The sequence below is a fragment of the Patella vulgata genome, chromosome 4 (assembly GCF_932274485.2).
Source record: "Patella vulgata chromosome 4, xgPatVulg1.2, whole genome shotgun sequence".
Classification (NCBI taxonomy): Eukaryota; Metazoa; Mollusca; class Gastropoda; family Patellidae; genus Patella; species Patella vulgata.
The window spans coordinates 79668296-79687341 of record NC_065882.2 but is presented as its reverse complement, the minus strand read 5'-3'; the positions used below and the strand labels follow the sequence as shown (position 1 = coordinate 79687341).

The 19046-nt window shown below is 36.1% G+C and overlaps 1 protein-coding gene across 1 annotated transcript; it reads right to left on the bottom strand.

Moving 5' to 3' along the window:
* Positions 1 to 14: 14 nt before the first annotated feature.
* On the bottom strand, positions 15 to 16898 carry LOC126818105 (hyaluronoglucuronidase). The gene is made up of 8 exons (XM_056100321.1): positions 16793 to 16898; positions 10582 to 10755; positions 9307 to 9454; positions 5982 to 6179; positions 5036 to 5147; positions 3854 to 3966; positions 612 to 758; positions 15 to 273 (listed from the first exon to the last, which is right to left on the bottom strand). Exons 1-8 carry the CDS (start codon positions 16884 to 16886, stop codon positions 120 to 122), a joined length of 1140 nt encoding a protein of 379 aa, XP_055956296.1. The 5' UTR covers positions 16887 to 16898; the 3' UTR covers positions 15 to 119.
* Positions 16899 to 19046: the final 2148 nt, after the last annotated feature.

The following is a 19046-nucleotide window of genomic DNA, read 5'->3' as shown; positions in this document are numbered from 1 at the left end:
ATATAGCAGAAAAATAGGACGTGAACTCCCATATCGTTGCGCAGTCCAATCGACGAAAAGAAGACATGATTCTATATACCCATATTAAACCTTTATATTAGCCTACAACTTATTGTTTTCTATAAACATGCTTGGTGATTAGCATCAGGAACAACAATAAACGCCATGGCTTTTCGTCCGACCTGTATATCACCCGTGTGTTGCTGTGGTGACAGGGGAGGTAAGTCTAGATCATTTAATAGTAGTAGTTCTTTACCATTCAACTTCACCGTGCTGAAATCAAATATAAAAATAATACAGTAACCAGCCTTATTTTGGTTGGAGTGGGGGGTGAGAGGGGCCTGCTGTCCTGATTAGGGTCCTTATTTTTGTCATTTTAAGTTAAGACAGGATAGTAGCTGTCTTAAAGATCCATTATGTAAGATTTAGATAAAGAAATGCCCGTTTCTGCTATAATAGTTCCAAGATAGATAATGCAAACTGAATATATTGAAATATTCATTCACATTACTGTAATCTGAACCACGTTATCACTGTTTGAAGTTTTAATAAGAAGTGGTATATATTGTTTATTATCGTAGCAACGGTACTTGTTAAAACAAATGTGTTACCTTGATTTAAGACCATTAAGAGGTCCAGGTGTCAAAATGTAAACATCCGCCGGTTTATTAGAAAATGGCCCTAGATTAATCATCACTTGAGTATTCATAAAATTCATCATATATATAGTAACACTACCTCGTCGGTAACTGTGAGAACTAGAGGATAAAATATAATACATTGTAATAAATATAATACATTATATTAAATAAAATATAATACATTATATTAGATAACTGTGAGATCTAGAGGATAAAATATAATACATTGTATTAAATAACTGTGAGAAGTAGAGCGTAAAATATAATACATTGTATAAGATAACTTTGAGATCTAGAGATAATATAATAGATTGTATTAGATAATTGTGAGAACTAGAGGATAAAATATAATACATTGTATTAAATAACTGTGAGATCTAGAGGATAAAATATAATACATTATATTAGATAACTGTGATATCTAGAGGATAAAATATAATACATTGTATTAAATAACCGTGAGAACTAGAGTGTAAAATATAATACATTATATAAGATAACTTTGAGATCTAGAGGATATAATATAATAGATTGTATTAGATAATTGTGAGAACTAGAGGATAATATATAATGCATTGTATTAGATAATTGTGAGAACTAGAGGATAAAATATAATACATTGTATTAAATAACTTTGAGATTTAGAGGATATAATATAATACATTGTATTAAATAACTGTGAGACCTAGAGGATATAATATAATATATTGTATTAGATAACTGTGAGTACTAGAGGATAAAATATAATAGATTGTATTCAGGGGCGTGCATAACTTTTGTTTGGGGGGGGGGGTGTTTAGCCAAAATGCGACCGACTGATGCACATACCCCAGTAGGATAGTGCTGAGACAGTATAAGAAAACAGAGGAATAGAAGAATGATGTTATAACGGAATCGAGCGCCGCAGGTGCGAACAAATTTCAGATATGTAACCGAACTTTTAATTTTTCGGGACTGGGCCTGAAAATTTAAGTCATTGTCATGGCAAATGGAACCAAATTCTCGCTAACGAGAGGATAAGAAATGAGACAGAATCTTGTGGCCTATCTGTCAATTTCGCCTGTTTTGTAATTGTTTGTTTATCTCATTAATTCATTTAGTCCGAGACCGACTGCGGTGAGTACTTTTTTTGAGACCGACTATTTTTTTGCCATGGGGGAAAAAAATTTCATAGAACAACATAATCACAACAGAATAAGAGTGACAAACATTTTTTCAAACATGACAAGCAGACATGGTTATTTTATACTATAGTTTTGTGTGACGTATGCAATTTAGGCTCACGGACTGACCCAAATACTATGTATTTGGGATCTATTCTGGCATTGTTTGTTTACCTCATTAATTCATTGAGTCGCCGATGCATAATTTTGAGACCGACTGCAGTGACTGCACTTATTTTGAGACCGACTATTTTTGTCCCTGGGGGAAATTTTGTTCATAGACCAACATACTCACAACAGAATAAGAGTGAAACACAACATTTTTTCAAACATGATAAGTTGACAAGGTTATTATATACTAAAGTTTTGCGTGAGTAGCGTGACGTATGCAGTGAGCACTTATTTTGATACCGACTGCTCCTATTTTGCGACCGACTATTTTTCTTCCTGGGGGAAATTTTGTTCATAGACCAACATACTCACAACAGAATAAGAGTGAAACACATTTGACAAGGATATTTTATACTAAAGTTTTGCGTGAGTAGCGTGACGTATGCAGCGAGCACTTATTTTGATACCGACTGCTCTTATTTTGCGACCGACTGCAGTGATTTTGCGACCGACTATTTTTCTTTCGGGGGGGGGGGGGGTACGCCCCTGATTGTATTAGATAACTTTGTGATCTAGATGAAATAATACATTGTATTAGATAACTTTGTGATTTAGAGGATATAATACTTTGTATTAGATAACTTTGTGATCTAGGTAATATAATACATTGTATTAGATAACTAGAGGATAAAATATAATACATTGAGGGATCTAGAGGATGTAATATAATACATTTTGGAAAAATAAAAAGAATTCAATGGTACGTCAGCTACAATCGATCTATATGGCGCCAAATTAAACAATACACATAAATATATATTTATATGTATAGATAACAAAATTAAAAAATAACAAAATTAAAAAATAATATAATTAAATAATTAAAAGTAATCCTGTATATAATATATAAATAGTTAAAATGAAAATATATGGGGGGGGGGGGGGGATAAGTGGGTAAGACGCTGGCGCTGGCTCCCTAGCCTGGGGGTCGGGTGTTCCATCCCTGCATTGGCCGAGAAAGTTCATCCAGCTTTTCCGGCGTGGTTTCCCCTTGTCAGTGATACAGGACGGAGGGTCTGACAAGGACAGCTGTCTAGTCGTTCGAAGGTCCCGTGTACACATTGGCGTGCACGTAAAAGATCCCTTGGCAGTTGGAATTCGATATAAGAGTAGGCCGTAGCGCCGTTGCCCGGGCAATATTTCCCTCATAGCACACTGTATGACGTATGTCCGTCTTCATTAGCCAAGTTTAATAGCAGAACAGTAGGACGTTAAACCCCATTTCATTTCATTTCAAAATATACGGATTACATAGATAATCATTGTCACATTATAACGTTTTCTTACAGCGAAAACAAAAATGAAATGGAACTGAAATAAAATCGGGTTTAACGTCCTACTGTTCTGCCCGACTGGGCTCATGGAGACGAGCATACGCCATATGAAGAACATTTTGCCCCGACGGCGGCGCTATGACCTACTGTTATATCATATTCCAACTGGCAAGGGATCTTTTGCGTGCACGTAAGATCTCGGATTTCGTCTCGTCGGAATGACTATATGTTGTCCCTTTCCTGGCCATCGGTCCTGCACCACTGACAAGCAGGAACCACGCCGGAAAAATCCGCCAACACGGGACCTGCAGGTTAACGAGCCAACGTCTTACTCATTGAGTCACCGTGTCTCACCCAATATGACACCCGCCAGATAAGTGCCGGTTGTATTTGAAGTCGAAACTCATTTTAACGTTTATTTATTTTTAGCAAATTTATTGTAATTGTATTGTTAAACTTAATATTAAAAAAAAACGCTTTAACTTTCACAATATTGTAGGAGTAAATCCATTAAATTACGATCAAAGAATTTATCCAAGGATGGTATATTATTTACCTGTGTACGTATCAGTGACTTTAACCAAGGATTAACTATTTTTTTTACCTGTGTGTGTTGGTACAATGGGCGTAGATTCGAACATTTTTATTGTTAGATGTTGGTGGAGTTAAAACTGGACTTCCTACCAGTCTTTTATATAAAACTGTTAACCAATAATCCTACAATAAATTAGTCAGGTATTGATCCTTATAGATATAGCCAGGCAGGTTACGAGTAGATTTAAGGGTGGATGAGAAATAATAGTATCCACTAACTTTCCAATTTTGAGATAGAATATGGCCGCCATAATATATTTGGTGAAAATGGTTACATTTCTATAGGGAATGATCGTATTCCTTGACCTTGTAAATAAAATGTAGGTTTAGATACCAGAGATATATGTTTTAACATATCATACATCCTGATGATCCAAAATTGGCCGCCATAATATATTTAGAGGAAACATGTAAAGCTTGGGCAATGGGTGGCATCTGGTGCTTGTTGCCGAATGGAGAACCCCACTCCTCCTAAATACACACATCTTCAATAGAAGGCTTGATCTCGCTTTAACTACGTAAATATTATCAAGGCATTCACGTAATTCCCTGCATATTTTGGCACTTATTTTGATTGGTTACACGCCCAGTTTGTGAGCCTATCAGATTCCTCGGTCGTCGCCAATACCAAGTCTCGCGCTTTCAAGCTAAAATGTCTACCTGTGATAATCGAGTTGCAAAGTTCAAGGTTCGTTCAATGTCAAGGTCTCCGTGGAGGTCGCAATGTCACAATCTGTGATTGGACGCTACTGTTCATGTGTCTGTAGATAACGTAGCTATAAGTTCGAGAATTGTGATGTAATCTAGCAACGTCCAGATGTTGTAAAACTCGCAGTCGTTGCTTCAGGAACATGAAATGCACCTGGTAATCAACTTGTTGGCGACGCTCTCCATAAATAGCCCACGTCTCAACTGATCGACTTTCTACTAAGATCGTGATCTAACAGTGACAAAAACTAGTTCATTTTAGCACTAACGTATGGTTCGCTTGCGTTTAGAGATCTTTAGCAGCGAGAGGAGATCGGAGGTCCCGGAGAAATCGATACCACGCCACTTGACTCAATGATAGACCCCACACCAACCCAAAACAGTGACCGTTCTACGCCTGGTAAATAATTGAGAATGAACGTTGTTTCGGCCACTTAGGTTTGAACTGTAACCCAAACCAGACAATATAATATAGTCATCTTACCGGAAACGGATGATAATTTCCATCGAGCAATGCGTAGTTCCCAGCTATAAGATCTTGTCTTAGGACTATTTTTACTCCCAGTGATGCAGCCACACCGAGCTTATCCAACCACCTGTCATCAACAATAATAAAGAGATGATAAACTTTTCTACATCAATGGTAATCTGGCAGTATGTAAATGGGAGTACTGAATCTACTGAACTTGGTGGAAGCGAAAGTAGTAAATCACTAGTAATCGGCTATATCTATTTGTTAACGACAGCTCAAATATTTGTCAAGGTCGCTGAGATTTAAATAAGGTTAGGGAACGTGATTGTTGGCTAGATTGTAGGTTAGGGTAAGCATTGGGGCTAGATCCATGGTTGGAGTCAAGGTTGGGATTAGTGCTAGCCCTGTTTACATTTCGTGACCTATGACGAAAAATTGAGCTGGCCTTATTATTTAGCACTAATCCTAGTAATCTGAGGTATTGGTGGTGTATTGCCTGGGATAATATGTGTATTATACCTTCCAGAACATCTGAAGGTATTTTTAATAAACTATAAACTATTTTTGTTTTGACAACCCATTTGTCTGTGTCTGTATTGCGTCATGCATGCTTCCTTTAATAATTATTGGTTCGTGTATGCGTGTAAGCCGAATGATTTAAATGGAATGTGGTTTAACGTCCTACTTTGCTGCACCGATTATGCGATGGGGTGGGTGGGTCTGTAAAGGGTTATTTTCCGTCCACCAAATTGTATACACTGGACCTCGGTTTTTCGGCCGATCCGAACAATTGGACAACGTCCTTGTCCTGCACCACAGACAAGAGGGAACCACGTGGGCTTGTCTGATAACACCTGGAGCGAACGCGAGATCTCCTTGTTAGCAACCCAACGTCTTACACACTGATCGATCGCGAATCTCGTATGGTTTAAATCATTTGGTTTGAATATTAACGTACATGTATCCCGCCACATATCTGTCAGACATATCAACCACTCCTCCACCGTATGCTGAAGATGTTTCCCCCAACCAGAGTGGAACACCGCGGTTTCTAGCTATAGACATGGCTGGTGCTATCCATTTAGTTTTAAATTCATCCAACTTGGCCACATCGTAGAAATCGGTGATCTCTGCTTTTTTAGCATCCATATAATATCTACAAAAAATCATTGATTAAAGTCTATATGCGTGATACAGAATCTCTTCCAATCTGCAATGTCAGCCCACAAATGGTTCAATTCCGTTCAAAGATATCAAGAACTGAAATTCCACCGTTCTATGCTGCCCCCTATATCAGTGGTACCCGCCATCTTAACATTTTAAATCCGATAGAATCCGAGTCGTGAGATTAGCTAGCGTTGATATTTGAATTTTGTTTTCTTAATCAAATGTTACATTAAGCAAATTACGCACGGTTGCTTTAAGACAAAATGCACTTCTCACATTAAGTGTGCAGTACTTACAAATGGTTGGACGGATTGAATGTCAAGGACAATGTCTGCAGAACTACATTTTTAAAATTACGCATAACTGATATGACATCCTCTGCAGATGTTAGATCTATTTCAAAAGGTCAACTTCAAATTTGGGCAAATGTCACAAGATGTAAACAGGGCTAGCGCTAACCCTAAACCTAAACCTCGACCTAGCCCTAAGGCTTACCCTAATCCTAAACCTCGCTGAGCTTGCCGCCAAAGAAACAATTAATATACAATCAGCAGTTAAAACCAAAATTTGTGGCCATCCAAGATGTCAAACATGCAAAATCTTAAACATATCCAACCATTTCCATAACAAAACATCTGGCACAAAATTCCCAATATTAGACCAACTTTCATGCAGTAGTTCAAACATAATTTATCTAATTTCATGCAGAAAATGTGACAAGCAATACGTAGGGGAGACTCAAAATGCACTTAGGGAAAGAATTAACGGTCACCGGTCAGACATAGTCACCAAAAAAGACAAACCTGTCTCAATTCATTTCAACCAACCAAATCACGACATTTCTGATCTCATTTTCACGCCAATAGAAAAGACCAAGAGCGACTTTGAAACTTCAGAAGAAATTAAAACGTTTAGGCTAACAAGAGAAAAATTCTGGATTGACAAATTGAAAACAACAGCCCCCCTAGGTTTGAATATTCATACGGCTAGCGCAATAGCTCCTTTTGTAGTTCCATTTAGCGCAACAGCAGCAAGTGCATCCAAAATCATCAGAAAACACTATACTGATCACCAAGAAAATCACCCGAAAATATTCACACAGAAACTTATAATTGCACATTCTAAAAATAAAAATCTGAACGACATCCTAGTGCACAGTAAATTAGATTAAATAAGACCAGTCTCCACCCTGACCCAAAACAAACCATATATCAAATCCTATCCCTAACCGTTAGTAAATAAAATCAATTAGATGTAAGAATCCCTAGCCCTAACCCGGTGATGTGGAACAAACACGATTTTTTAGAAAATCCAATCCGTAGTAGGAAACACACTAATGTGGCTCTCTCCCGAGAGCCTCAAATTTATTTTCTTTTTTCTTCAGAAACAATAATACCAGAATACCAGAAGCACCACCCAAGGAAGACCATCAGCGCCACCAACACCAATAAACAGTGAAATCGCCTTTGTATATAAATCTAATGTATTGTATGTATTTTTAATAAAACTAGGAAATATCACGAACTAATTTTTCATCATCCTAGGTCAGTGCTTATGTGGAGACTTAACCTCTCCCCCAAATTCTTAAACCTAACCTACAATCCCACCAACAATCACCTGTCCTAACCTTATTTACATCTCAGCGACCTTGACGAAATCTTGAGTTGGCCTTAAGAACTAGATCCTAGTCCTCTTCGGAAGAAATAAACGCAACTACAAATGTTGGATGAACTGTATTGTCTCTTTTTAATTCCGTCGAGTAGCGTTTATTGTTTAACTATACGATTATTATTGTTTTTATGGCTGCACATTGTTACGAAAAACGGTAGATACACGATTTTGTATCCTGTTTATTTTATTTTTTGAATAAAGATGTGACGGCCTTTAATTTATTGAAAGTGATATGATAATACTAGTTACATACAGTACAATAAGTGACATAAGTAAACGTACTGGTGCATAGTGACAGCATCAACCACGTGGGTGGCACCACCGTTCAGAAACCTGAAATAAACAACACCATAATAATAGACATTTATAGAGACCCATGGTGGCTCAGTGTGCAAGGCTCTGGTTGGCAAACGTGGAGGTCCCGTGTTGCATCCCGATGTTGGTCGAGACATTTGGAATTTGAAACAAGAGTAGACTTTGCGCCTGTGTCTTGGCGAAATATCGAATAGTTATTGGTTTAAAATATCAAGATGGCGTCGCCAAACTTGTATTCAAATATCCCTGTAAAACATGTCTTCAGAAGACGTAAGGTCTGGACGTTCACATCTTTCTACCATTAAAGGGGGGGTTGGATGGCTGAATGGTTAGCGTGCGCGCGCTGTAACATAAAGTCTGTCATTGAGTCGACTGGCGTGGTTTCGAATCCTCGGTTGTATGTGACAAGGAGTAAGGTCGCCTGTCCAACCTCGTGGGTTTTCTCCGGGTCCTCCGGTTTCGTCCCACCGCAAGCGAATTATTGAAATAAAATTAAACCATATGTTAGTCCCGAAATGACCTAGTTTGTGTCAAGTGGACGTTAAACCCCATTTCTCTCTCTCTTTCAACCATTAAACAAAATTCTCCTTGCTTGCAGAATGGTAGTTGGCGTATGTTTGAAATCATAAGGACTGTTAAATCAAGGGGTTTGGTTTCGATTTCCCATTTGTATGCGACAAAGAGTAGGGTCGTCTGTCCAACTTCGTGTGTATTCTCCGAGTTCTCCGTTTTCCTCTCATGCTAAAGGTCCTTATGCAAAAGCGAATTACTGAAAGAGTATACAAGTGCAAGAGAACCGCACGCCGTGCAAAACAATAGCAACAAAACCGCGGCAAAGACAAGCCACACAGACATTGTAAGATAAAAAACAACAAAAATCATATCAAGTGATTGGATTGCAAGAAAAAAACAACTTATAATATCAAATTAAGTGAATGGATCCGAGTGGTAGCCGTAACCGCCCACTGCGATGTACAGTCTCGGGCTTGTAGTGATACAGGTTTTACTCTATGTTAGTCTCGAAATGACCTAGTTTGTGTAGAGTGGACGTTAATTTCAATATCCCACCTCACCCAGCCTTGATTGCAGAGTAACACAGAAACCCATAAAGAAAATCTATATATTATTACGGACTGAGTGGTTGAACATGCGTTACATCTGGACCAACGAGAACGTAAGGTTTCAGTTGCGGTATAGAATCGAGAATGGTTCTCAAACGACCAAAATTATATGCGATGTTCTCTTCTGTAAATTTCTCTGGGTGATGATACTCTGGTTCTGAAATTAAAATAAGAACCACCTTAATATAACTAGATTAAAACTAAATGAAACGAAATGGGGGTTCACGTCCCATATTAGGTGTAGGGGCCAATCTCGGTTTGGAGACTGAGGCTGTTTGTCCGTAAATTTTCTTTGTCACCCGAATTTCGAGAATAAATCGATTATTAACTATAAGAGTTTTCCCAAAAATGTTATTGCACTAGGTCTTAAGTATTATACTATTTAAACATAAACCACGAGCGATTTCATTTAACAATTATACAATTATATTTCTGTGATATATATTCTCATTCTCTGATGTTTGTGCCCGAAAAATGGAAATGCATTGCCCGAAAAAAAAAGACGGTTCACCGAATCGGGGTGGGGTGGGGTGGGGGTGCAGCCTCCCCTCTCCTGCCCGGGTCCTACGCCTTGGCGTCCTATTTTTCTGCAATGGCCGGAGTAACGAAGATTGGCATGAATATGCACTGGGCTATGCAGTGCAGGATTAATTAAAGAGTTAAAAATAAGTGTGACTGGCCTGCAGCCAGCGGCGCCAAAACTAAAGGGGTCCCAAAATTAGTTCTAAAAATATTTCAGTGCCATTATGTTGCATTTGTGCCATATACATCTATTTATCTATCTACTATACAGACATACAAATGGCATTTCTGCGAGTGGTGGATAATGTCCAGGCCCCGAGCTCACAAAGCATTCTCAGACTTAAGTTAAGAATTTACTCAACTTTCAATCACTGTTTATGAGAAATATCTTTGATCCAGAAACACAAAACTTTGTATAGTTTCTTATTGATATACTTGATACATTAATACAACAAAAGTTTTATAAAGGGCCATATTGTAGTTAAAATAAGACGAACAACTTTGAGTAAATTCTTAACTTAAGTCTAAGAATGCTTTGTAACTCGGAGCCAGGACACGCCCCCTTTTTAGTGATAATTCAAGGACCCTATGCAAGTTTAATCCGGCTCTGGTGCTATGAAAGCAATGTTACCGGAGCAGGCCCTAGAGTCTTTGTCCTGGCCCAATGTTACGCATAGAACCCTACATGACTTAACTCCCGACTTTCTTGGTGAATAAAACTAGGACGTGAAACCCCATATATTTGTTTCTATAGTAACCTACCATTCCCCAGCTCCCAGCCAGCAACGTGATATCCCTTTTTAATCGTATACTGAAATAATTTCAGGGCGTTTTTTGGATCCCAGTGACCATTTTTCCGCATTCTCAAATTGAGACCAAATATTAAATCCCAGCCGGCTTCTCTCGTTAATCGATTCAACTGATCCCAATCCGATACTGAAATATAATTAATACATATAATACGAACAAATATAATAATTAATATATAATACAAACAGTGTATTAATGGAAAATATAGAGGGGGTGAAAAATAATAATTATTATACAATACAGTGTATTAATAATAATAATAATAATAATGTTTTATTCAGTAAACAGGTCATCGACCCAAAGTTACAAGGTTGTAAATATATAAATAATAAATATATACATGTATACAAATATATCAAACAGGTCATTAAATAAATAAATTAGCTACTATTATGAACATTTTAAAAAGTGTTAATTTATTTACAATAAACAGTTTAATTCATAATTTGATGATTTCTAATCTTTATGGCTGCATTTATAAAATTTGACAAAGATAATAAAAATTCTCTATCTTTATATGTACACAATTTATAAAAATAATTAATATCGGAAGAGTCTACAAAATCTAAATATTTAACACGAGTGTCTTGTAATAATTTACATTTACATATGAAATGAAAAGAATCTTCTGGTTCTAATTCACATAATGGACACAAATTTGTTTTACTTAATTTTCTTCTAAACATATTTACATATAATGGCAATAAGTTTAAACGTAACAGAGTGATATTTCTTTTGGCTACTTTTGGAATATGTACAGACAAGTATTGTTCTGGAATTAAATTAAGCTTGAAACATTTATATTCTGATAGACTACTGCTCTCGTTTAGTTTCGATGACCATTCCTGTGCGTTAATATCAGTTAATCGTTGTTTTAATAATGTCATAAATATTCGTTTGTCTCCAACATTTTGGTTAAACCATACATAGCCGAATCCCAAAGAACAAAGCACATGTTTTACTTTGGTCGCCCATGTTTCCCTTCCAGCACTATCTAAATTACACAACATTATATATACTTGCTTAGGGTATCTATCTGAGGTCATATTTAATAATTTGACCCAATATTTAATACAATTTGAAATATAAGATACCGATAAACCATAGCGGCCACATTCTCCCAGTGATCCTACGGTTGTGCCAGATTTGTGTACGCCTAAAATGTATTTACAATATGCACTATGAACTTTCTCAATATCTTCTCTGTATTCGAAGCCCCATACTTGTGACCCATACAACAATACCGGCTTGATAATTACATCAAATATTTTGAAAGCATGATCTAGGGATATACAGTCGACAGTTCTAAGAAGACATTTTACGGGTATAAGAGCTTTATCAGCTTTGACACTTAAACTATACAAAGGTTTACTCCAACATAATCGCGACGAAAATAATATACCTAAATAATTGTAATAAGAAACAACTTCTAATTTTACATTATTATAATAAAACACTTCGATATTCTTAGTAATACCACCATTTCTAAAAATTACAATCTTTGTCTTTGAAAGGTTTACATTTAAATTAAAATTAGTACAAAATTTATACAAAATATTTAGTTTTCTTTGTAAATCACCAACCGAGTCTGATAATATGCTAAGATCATCTGCATATAATAACATAATTATATCGTTTGCTTCTTGCGTAGTGAACAACCCTCTTACATCACTAGCTTCCATCATTTCTACGAGTTGATTGACATAAAAACAAAATAGAAGAGGACTTAATATGCATCCTTGTTTAACGCCTGATAAACAGTCAAAATAGGGGGTTATGTTGGATGCTACTTTTACACTTGATAATACATTGGAGTACATGCTTTTTAATGCTAAATACATCTTACCATTCACACCTTTTGTTAGCATTAATGCTAATAGTTTCTTTCGATTCAATGAGTCAAAAGCACGAGAAAAGTCTACAAATAAAGAATACATTCTCCCCTTTGATTTTGTGAGATATTTTTGAATAAGACCATGTAAAGTAAAAATATTATCGACAGTAGAGTACCCTTTCCTAAAGCCTGCTTGTGCTTCACAATACTTATTTTCGACACAACACCAATTTTGTAATCTATTATTGAGCACAGCACAGTATATTTTAAAGATACAATCAGTCAGAGATATGCCTCTGTAGTTTGATGGGTCATGTTTTGTTCCTTTCTTGTGCAGAGGTGTGATTAGGCTCCTTGACCACGAGTTTGGAAATCTGCCTTCATCAAATAGGGTATTATACAAAGTTGTGAGAACTGGGCCTATTAGTTCTACACATGACTTATAGAAATCAATTCCTAGACCGTCTGGACCAGGTGAAGTACCTGCTTTCATATTGTCTATACATTTCTTAATTTCATAATATGTTATAGGTTCATTTAAAATATTACTAGACTCACTAATTGTAATATTAATATTAATATTATCTACTCTCTGTGAATCAGTTATTGGATTTAGCAGTGTTTCAAAGTAGTTCACCCATTGACTTGGGGTTATTCTGTCAGATACCGAAACCTTTTGACGAAAACCTTTTACAGTCTGCCAAAACTTACTTGGATCATTTAAATTTTGAAGTAACTGATTACAGACATGTCGATTATATTCTATTTTTTTAAAACTACACAATTCTTTGAATTTATTTTTGCATGTATTAAATAGTTTCAAATCAATAACAGAATTACTAAGTCTAAATTTATCTAATGCGCAGTACTTACTATTCTTGCTATTTACACAGTCGGAGTCAAACCATGGCGGTTGCTCCTCTGTTTTAAAATGATATGACCTTTTCCTGCTGTTCATTGATTTTGCACAAGATTTAATAAAGTTCGTTACACATTCTATAGCCAGGTCCACCTCCGTTAACAGTAAATGTTTGAATTCAAAATTAAAATTATCAAAGTTCGTATTTATCTCCATAGCGAATTCGTCCTTTTTACTGGGCTTCCATACATATTTGTTGTAGGGGGTTGTCTGTATATTTGTACTTTCGGTTAAGAAACCTTCTACATGGCATTGAATATGGAATTCTAAGGGCAGATGATCCGATTCGTCTTTACATTGAACATAAAAATAGTCAATAAGATTGAACATTTCAGTGGAAGTAATGACATAGTCTACAACACTAGAACCATTATTTTTTATACAAGTCATTGCACCAAACTTATCACGATCACTCCTCCCATTTAGCATATGAACATTGAATACAGCACACATGCGTATTAATTTAAGTCCAAATTTGTTAACTTCATTATCCTGCGAATTTCTTGGAATGTCAAAACCGTCAGTATTGTATTCAGCATCTTCGAGACCCGGTAAATATTCTATGTTATCATCTAATATATAATCTTTCAGCTGGCCACATCTGGAATTGAAGTCCCCAGCCAATATAAAATTTACATCAGGATATTCACTTTCAACTTCAACTAAGTTTTCTTCAAATTGTTCAAACAGGCAGCCATTCGTGTGTACTTTACTCCCTTCAGGTGCAATATAAACAAAACAGAACACTGCATCCTTTTCCCAACCAAAGTAGGCAGCATTAAATTTCAAAAGTATAGTTTCTGTATAACAACTCTTTATTCTAACAATACCAGCTGCTATAGTTTCTCGGAAGTACACGACTAACCCACCCCTTTCTTTACCATTTCCTCGAATACATACTTCATATTTATAATCTGTAAGAACTTCATAATATTTAAAGTCATCTCCACACCATGTCTCTATTAAACATATAATATCAAATTGGCTCAAATAATGTTTAAAATCGCCAAATTTACATTTACTCTTTAGTCCATTTACGTTCCAACAGACACATTTTAGTTTTTTAACACTCGAATAAAATTCAGAAACTTCCGGATGTGATGTGATTTGCTATTTGTTGTTTTCACTTAGAACTATTATCTTTTCGGCTTCAAGGTCGAACGTATACACATCTTGATTAACTATTAACTTGTCGAATTTCAAATACGCTCTCGCATTTTGATTATTCTTCTTAACTTCATTCAACTTAGGTATGAGCGCTCTTCTGATTTTTCGAACTCGTTCACTGAAATCTTCTCCGACTCTCAAATTAGAGTCAAATGATTTGAGGTGTAGTCTACAACTTCGTAAAATCGTGTCTCGGTCTTTTAATCTATTTAACACTATTAACATAGGTCTTGGTCTTGTTGCGTTTGGCGTTCTTTTTCCAATTCGGTGAGCTCGTTCAATCCCAATATCTTTGTCACTCTTACAACCGTCAATGTTAAATTCCTCAGACAAAATTTTCCTTACCAGTTCTTCTCCATTTTCATTCCTATCGCCTGTTTCTGCTATTCCATAGATAATAATATTTTTCTCTTTGCCTTTATTTTCCAGTGAATCCAGTTTTGAGCCGAAGTTAACAAAATTCGTTTTCATGTCATGCACATCCGATTTTAGTTTAAGAAACTCTTCTTTAATATTCATATCTCGCATTTCTTGTCTCATATCGGCTATATCACCTTTTAATGATTGAAGCACAGTCATAAGGTCTAAATCCTTATCTTTGTCCTGTGGATAAACAATATCTCCGGTCCTTGAGATCTGACCTTGACGGGTAGAAGGGCCTGGATTACTCTCGATATCACCCGATAACAGCAATACCAGCGTGGAGATTATCAAAAGTGTCATAATCCTATTATTCTGTCGAATAATTCCAACATATGTCTTCAAAGATGCACTTTTGTATCGACAACAGCTAATTTGCATCCTCCAAATAGCAATTTCAGGCCCCATTTCAACAAAAATTGAAAACCTAAAAACGGTTACGGATGGGTGAATCTCACTGTGTTAAAAGTGCGACCGTCCTCTTCACAGGCTATATAGACAATACAGTGTATTAATGGAATATATGGAGAGGGGTGAAATATAATAATTAATATATAATACAAATAGTATATTAATGGAATATAGAGAGAGAGGTGAAATATAATAATAATTAATATATAATACAAACAGTGTAATAGTGGAATATAGAGAGCGAGGTGAAATATAATAATAATTAATATATAATACAAACAGTGTATTAGTGGAATATAGAGAAAGAGGTGAAATATAATAATAATTAATATATAATACAAACAGTGTATTAGTGGAATATAGAGAGAGAGGTGAAATATAATAATAATTAATATATAATACAAACAGTGTAATATTGGAATATAGAGAGCGAGGTGAAATATAATAATAATTAATATATAATACAAACAGTGTAATAGTGGAATATAGAGAGCGAGGTGAAATATAATAATAATTAATATATAATACAAACAGTGTAATATTGGAATATAGAGAGCGAGGTGAAATATAATAATAATTAATATATAATACAAACAGTGTAATAGTGGAATATAGAGAGCGAGGTGAAATATAATAATTAATATATAATACAAATAGTATATTAATGGAATATAGAGAGAGAGGTGAAATATAATATTAAGGTATACTACAAACCGTGTATTAAATGGATATAGACAGGGGGTGAATTATAATAATTAATATATAATACAAATAGTGTATTAGTGGAATATAGAGAGAGGGGGGAAATATAATAATTAATATATATATACTATACATCACAAAAAAATAATATGATAATGAATATATAATACAAACAAATGCTTGCAGTATAAATGTAAAATAAAGACTTTCATAACTCATGTTGGGCAGCTGCCCGTGAGCCCCATGAGTAACGTATACACCAGACCGTGATCTTTTTTTGTCCTATCCAAAAGAGGGGTAGGGTCGGGACTAAACGGATGATTAGGAACTACCCTTCGAATTCCAACTGTGAATAGATTTTTTATGGTACCAACAATATGTATACAAGTCCTTGGTTTTACGGGTACCAACAATTTGCGTACAAGACACCGGTTTTACGGGTACTAACAATTTGTATACAAGACCTCGGTTTTTACGTCCTATAGGAACACACAGACGCATTTCATGCATATTAAGTCTTTAATTCTACATTAAACGGGTTGCTGCAGAAACGTAAAAAAAGAAAATAAATAAACCCAATATCATTTCTACATATCTCTAGTATACAACTCTAAAACTGGAATATGATAAAAACATGATATTTACCCTTGAGAATATGATAAAAAACATGATATTTACCCTTGAGAATATGATAAAAACATGATATTTACCCTTGAGAATATGATCCTGACTGGTTTCATTAAAGGCCATGTAATCAGCTGATGTACCCCCAACTCTCATGTAACATGGTGTCAGGGCCTTCATTAAATTCCTCAATCTTTGAGAACTAAAAGGAAATTATTGATAGAAATATCAGTTGTGATTCAAACCAGATGACGTTATTTCATTCCTCAAAGATGTTTAAAGGTCGCATATTTTTTTTTATATAACTCCCCCAGCTCCAAACAACATGTAGCTTTATTTATCTACAATTATTAGTCCAAAATGAAAACTCGACGACTCGCACTGCTCGACATTATTGACATGTACTCTTTTTGATGTGTGCCCCATCCCACTCTGTATCATTGATGGGTATGCCTGCCATTAAAGCCAATGAATCCAATTCTTATTTTAGTACAAAACCTCCATTTGATGACAAAATTCACTCACTTATAATTTCGTCCAGCCCAATGAACAATGAGATTTGTATCTATGGTAACACTAGCAAAGCGCATATCAATATTCTGAATGGGTTTTAGATGCGTCACATCTATTACAATATCCGCTGACGTGACGTGGTCAAAATATGACGTCACGAATAATAAACAGACTATAAAAACACGCTTCATTGTTAAAAGAATGTTCATAAACTGTATTCCGTCTGTACACGAACAAAATGCAGTCTGACTGCGAATCAAGAATGTGGAGTATTATTGAATGAAATTCTTATCACAGTAAGAATAGCCATATGGTTATCTCAAGGCTGTATTTAAATCTGACTGCTCTATAATTCAGCTGCAATCTATATAAGGCAGTCAAAAAAAACCAAAAAAAATCCCACCGTAGGTGATGAACCCACCATTTACGTGTTTAACTTCAGCAGATATAATTAGCCACACTAAGGAAGATCTTGTCCAGCCTATATAAACTGATAATCAGCTAGAAACAGAATTATTGTCCTCGTAAGGTGATCTTATACTGTAGCCATAAGAAAGTCTTCACGGATGGTTCTGGTCACTGTGACATACACGTAGGTATGGCACGTACTCTTGGTGCCACTTGAGGGTGGTGGTGTGGTGGTGGGCACTGCTTGGCAGTTTCTATTGAAGGATCTTTCATCAATTATCGTGAGAGAAAGAGAGAGAGAAATCGGGTTTAACGTCCACTCGGACACAAACTAGGTCATTTCGGAACTAACACATGGCTCAATTTTATTTCAATAATTCGCTTGCGCGTAGGGGTCTTTAGCAATTTTAGGAAACAGGAGGACCCGGAGAAAACCCTACAACCGGGGAATCGAAACCACGCCAGTTGACTCAATGACAGACCTTATGATACAGCGCGCACGTGCTAACCATTCGGCCACCCAACCCCCATCATTGGTGAGACGCACTAGGATAGCCAGAATGTTACACACTAACATGGGTGAGAAACACTAGGGGAGTTAGATTGCTGAACACTTACATGGGTGGGACGAACTAGGGGAGTCAGATTGCTAAACACTTACATGGGTGTTTAAACACTTACAACATGGATGAGAAGGACTTGGAAACGGATATTGTTTAACCACTAACATGGGTTAAGCAGCAGCAGGAAAGTCAAATTGATAAACAATAACATGGGGTTTAAAATACCAATACACTCGAATTCGTCAGCTGGTGTTATGTTAAAGTTCTTTAAAAGATGGCTAGACGTTGTTACTTGCCAATCCTTCTGTCCTGCATCACTGATAACTGGAGGCCAGAGTGGCAAATGTCGAATAAATGTCAAGCCCAAAACCGGCATCTAACCTGCAGGACCTTCTTGTTAGGAGTCACCTTAACCCATATACAGATAAAAATAAATAATCCAGATTTATAGATAACAAATACAATTCAATATCAAAAGCAAAAGAAATGAAGCAACGGTTTCGGGCTGTTATGACGTAGGGACAATTTCTTACCTTTTAAAGCTTCTCGTTTTAACATGTACAAGGAGTCGAACCAAAACGGAATCTACGTCAATTAAGGTAAGGACGACTAGTAGTGAGTATTATTAAGCTATAAATAATGCTGACAATATTATAGTTAAAGGGACACAACTCTATATAAACAACCTTTGACGTGGCAAGAAATCATTACGAGCACTCACTATTGCATAACAATAAATGGTACAGCAAGCATGGCAGACAGGAGGTTGGGATGTCGCGCTTCGACCCCTAGCTGGCCGGTCACCTCTGGCTTGCGGTTCTGGTTTCGATCCATGATGTGAGCGTATGTGCCGTGG

Excerpts from the sequence above, each read along its gene's own strand:
- LOC126818105 (XM_056100321.1), bottom strand. The coding sequence starts at position 16,886 with ATGAAGGCCCTGACACCATGTTACATGAGAGTTGGGGGTACATCAGCT. Across the intron at positions 9,455-10,581 it reads TGGCTGGGAGCTGGGGAATG|AACCAGAGTATCATCACCCA; the intron begins GTAGGTTACTAT and ends TTTTAATTTCAG. Across the intron at positions 5,148-5,981 it reads AGATATGTGGCGGGATACAT|GTGGTTGGATAAGCTCGGTG; the intron begins GTACGTTAATAT and ends TGTTGATGACAG.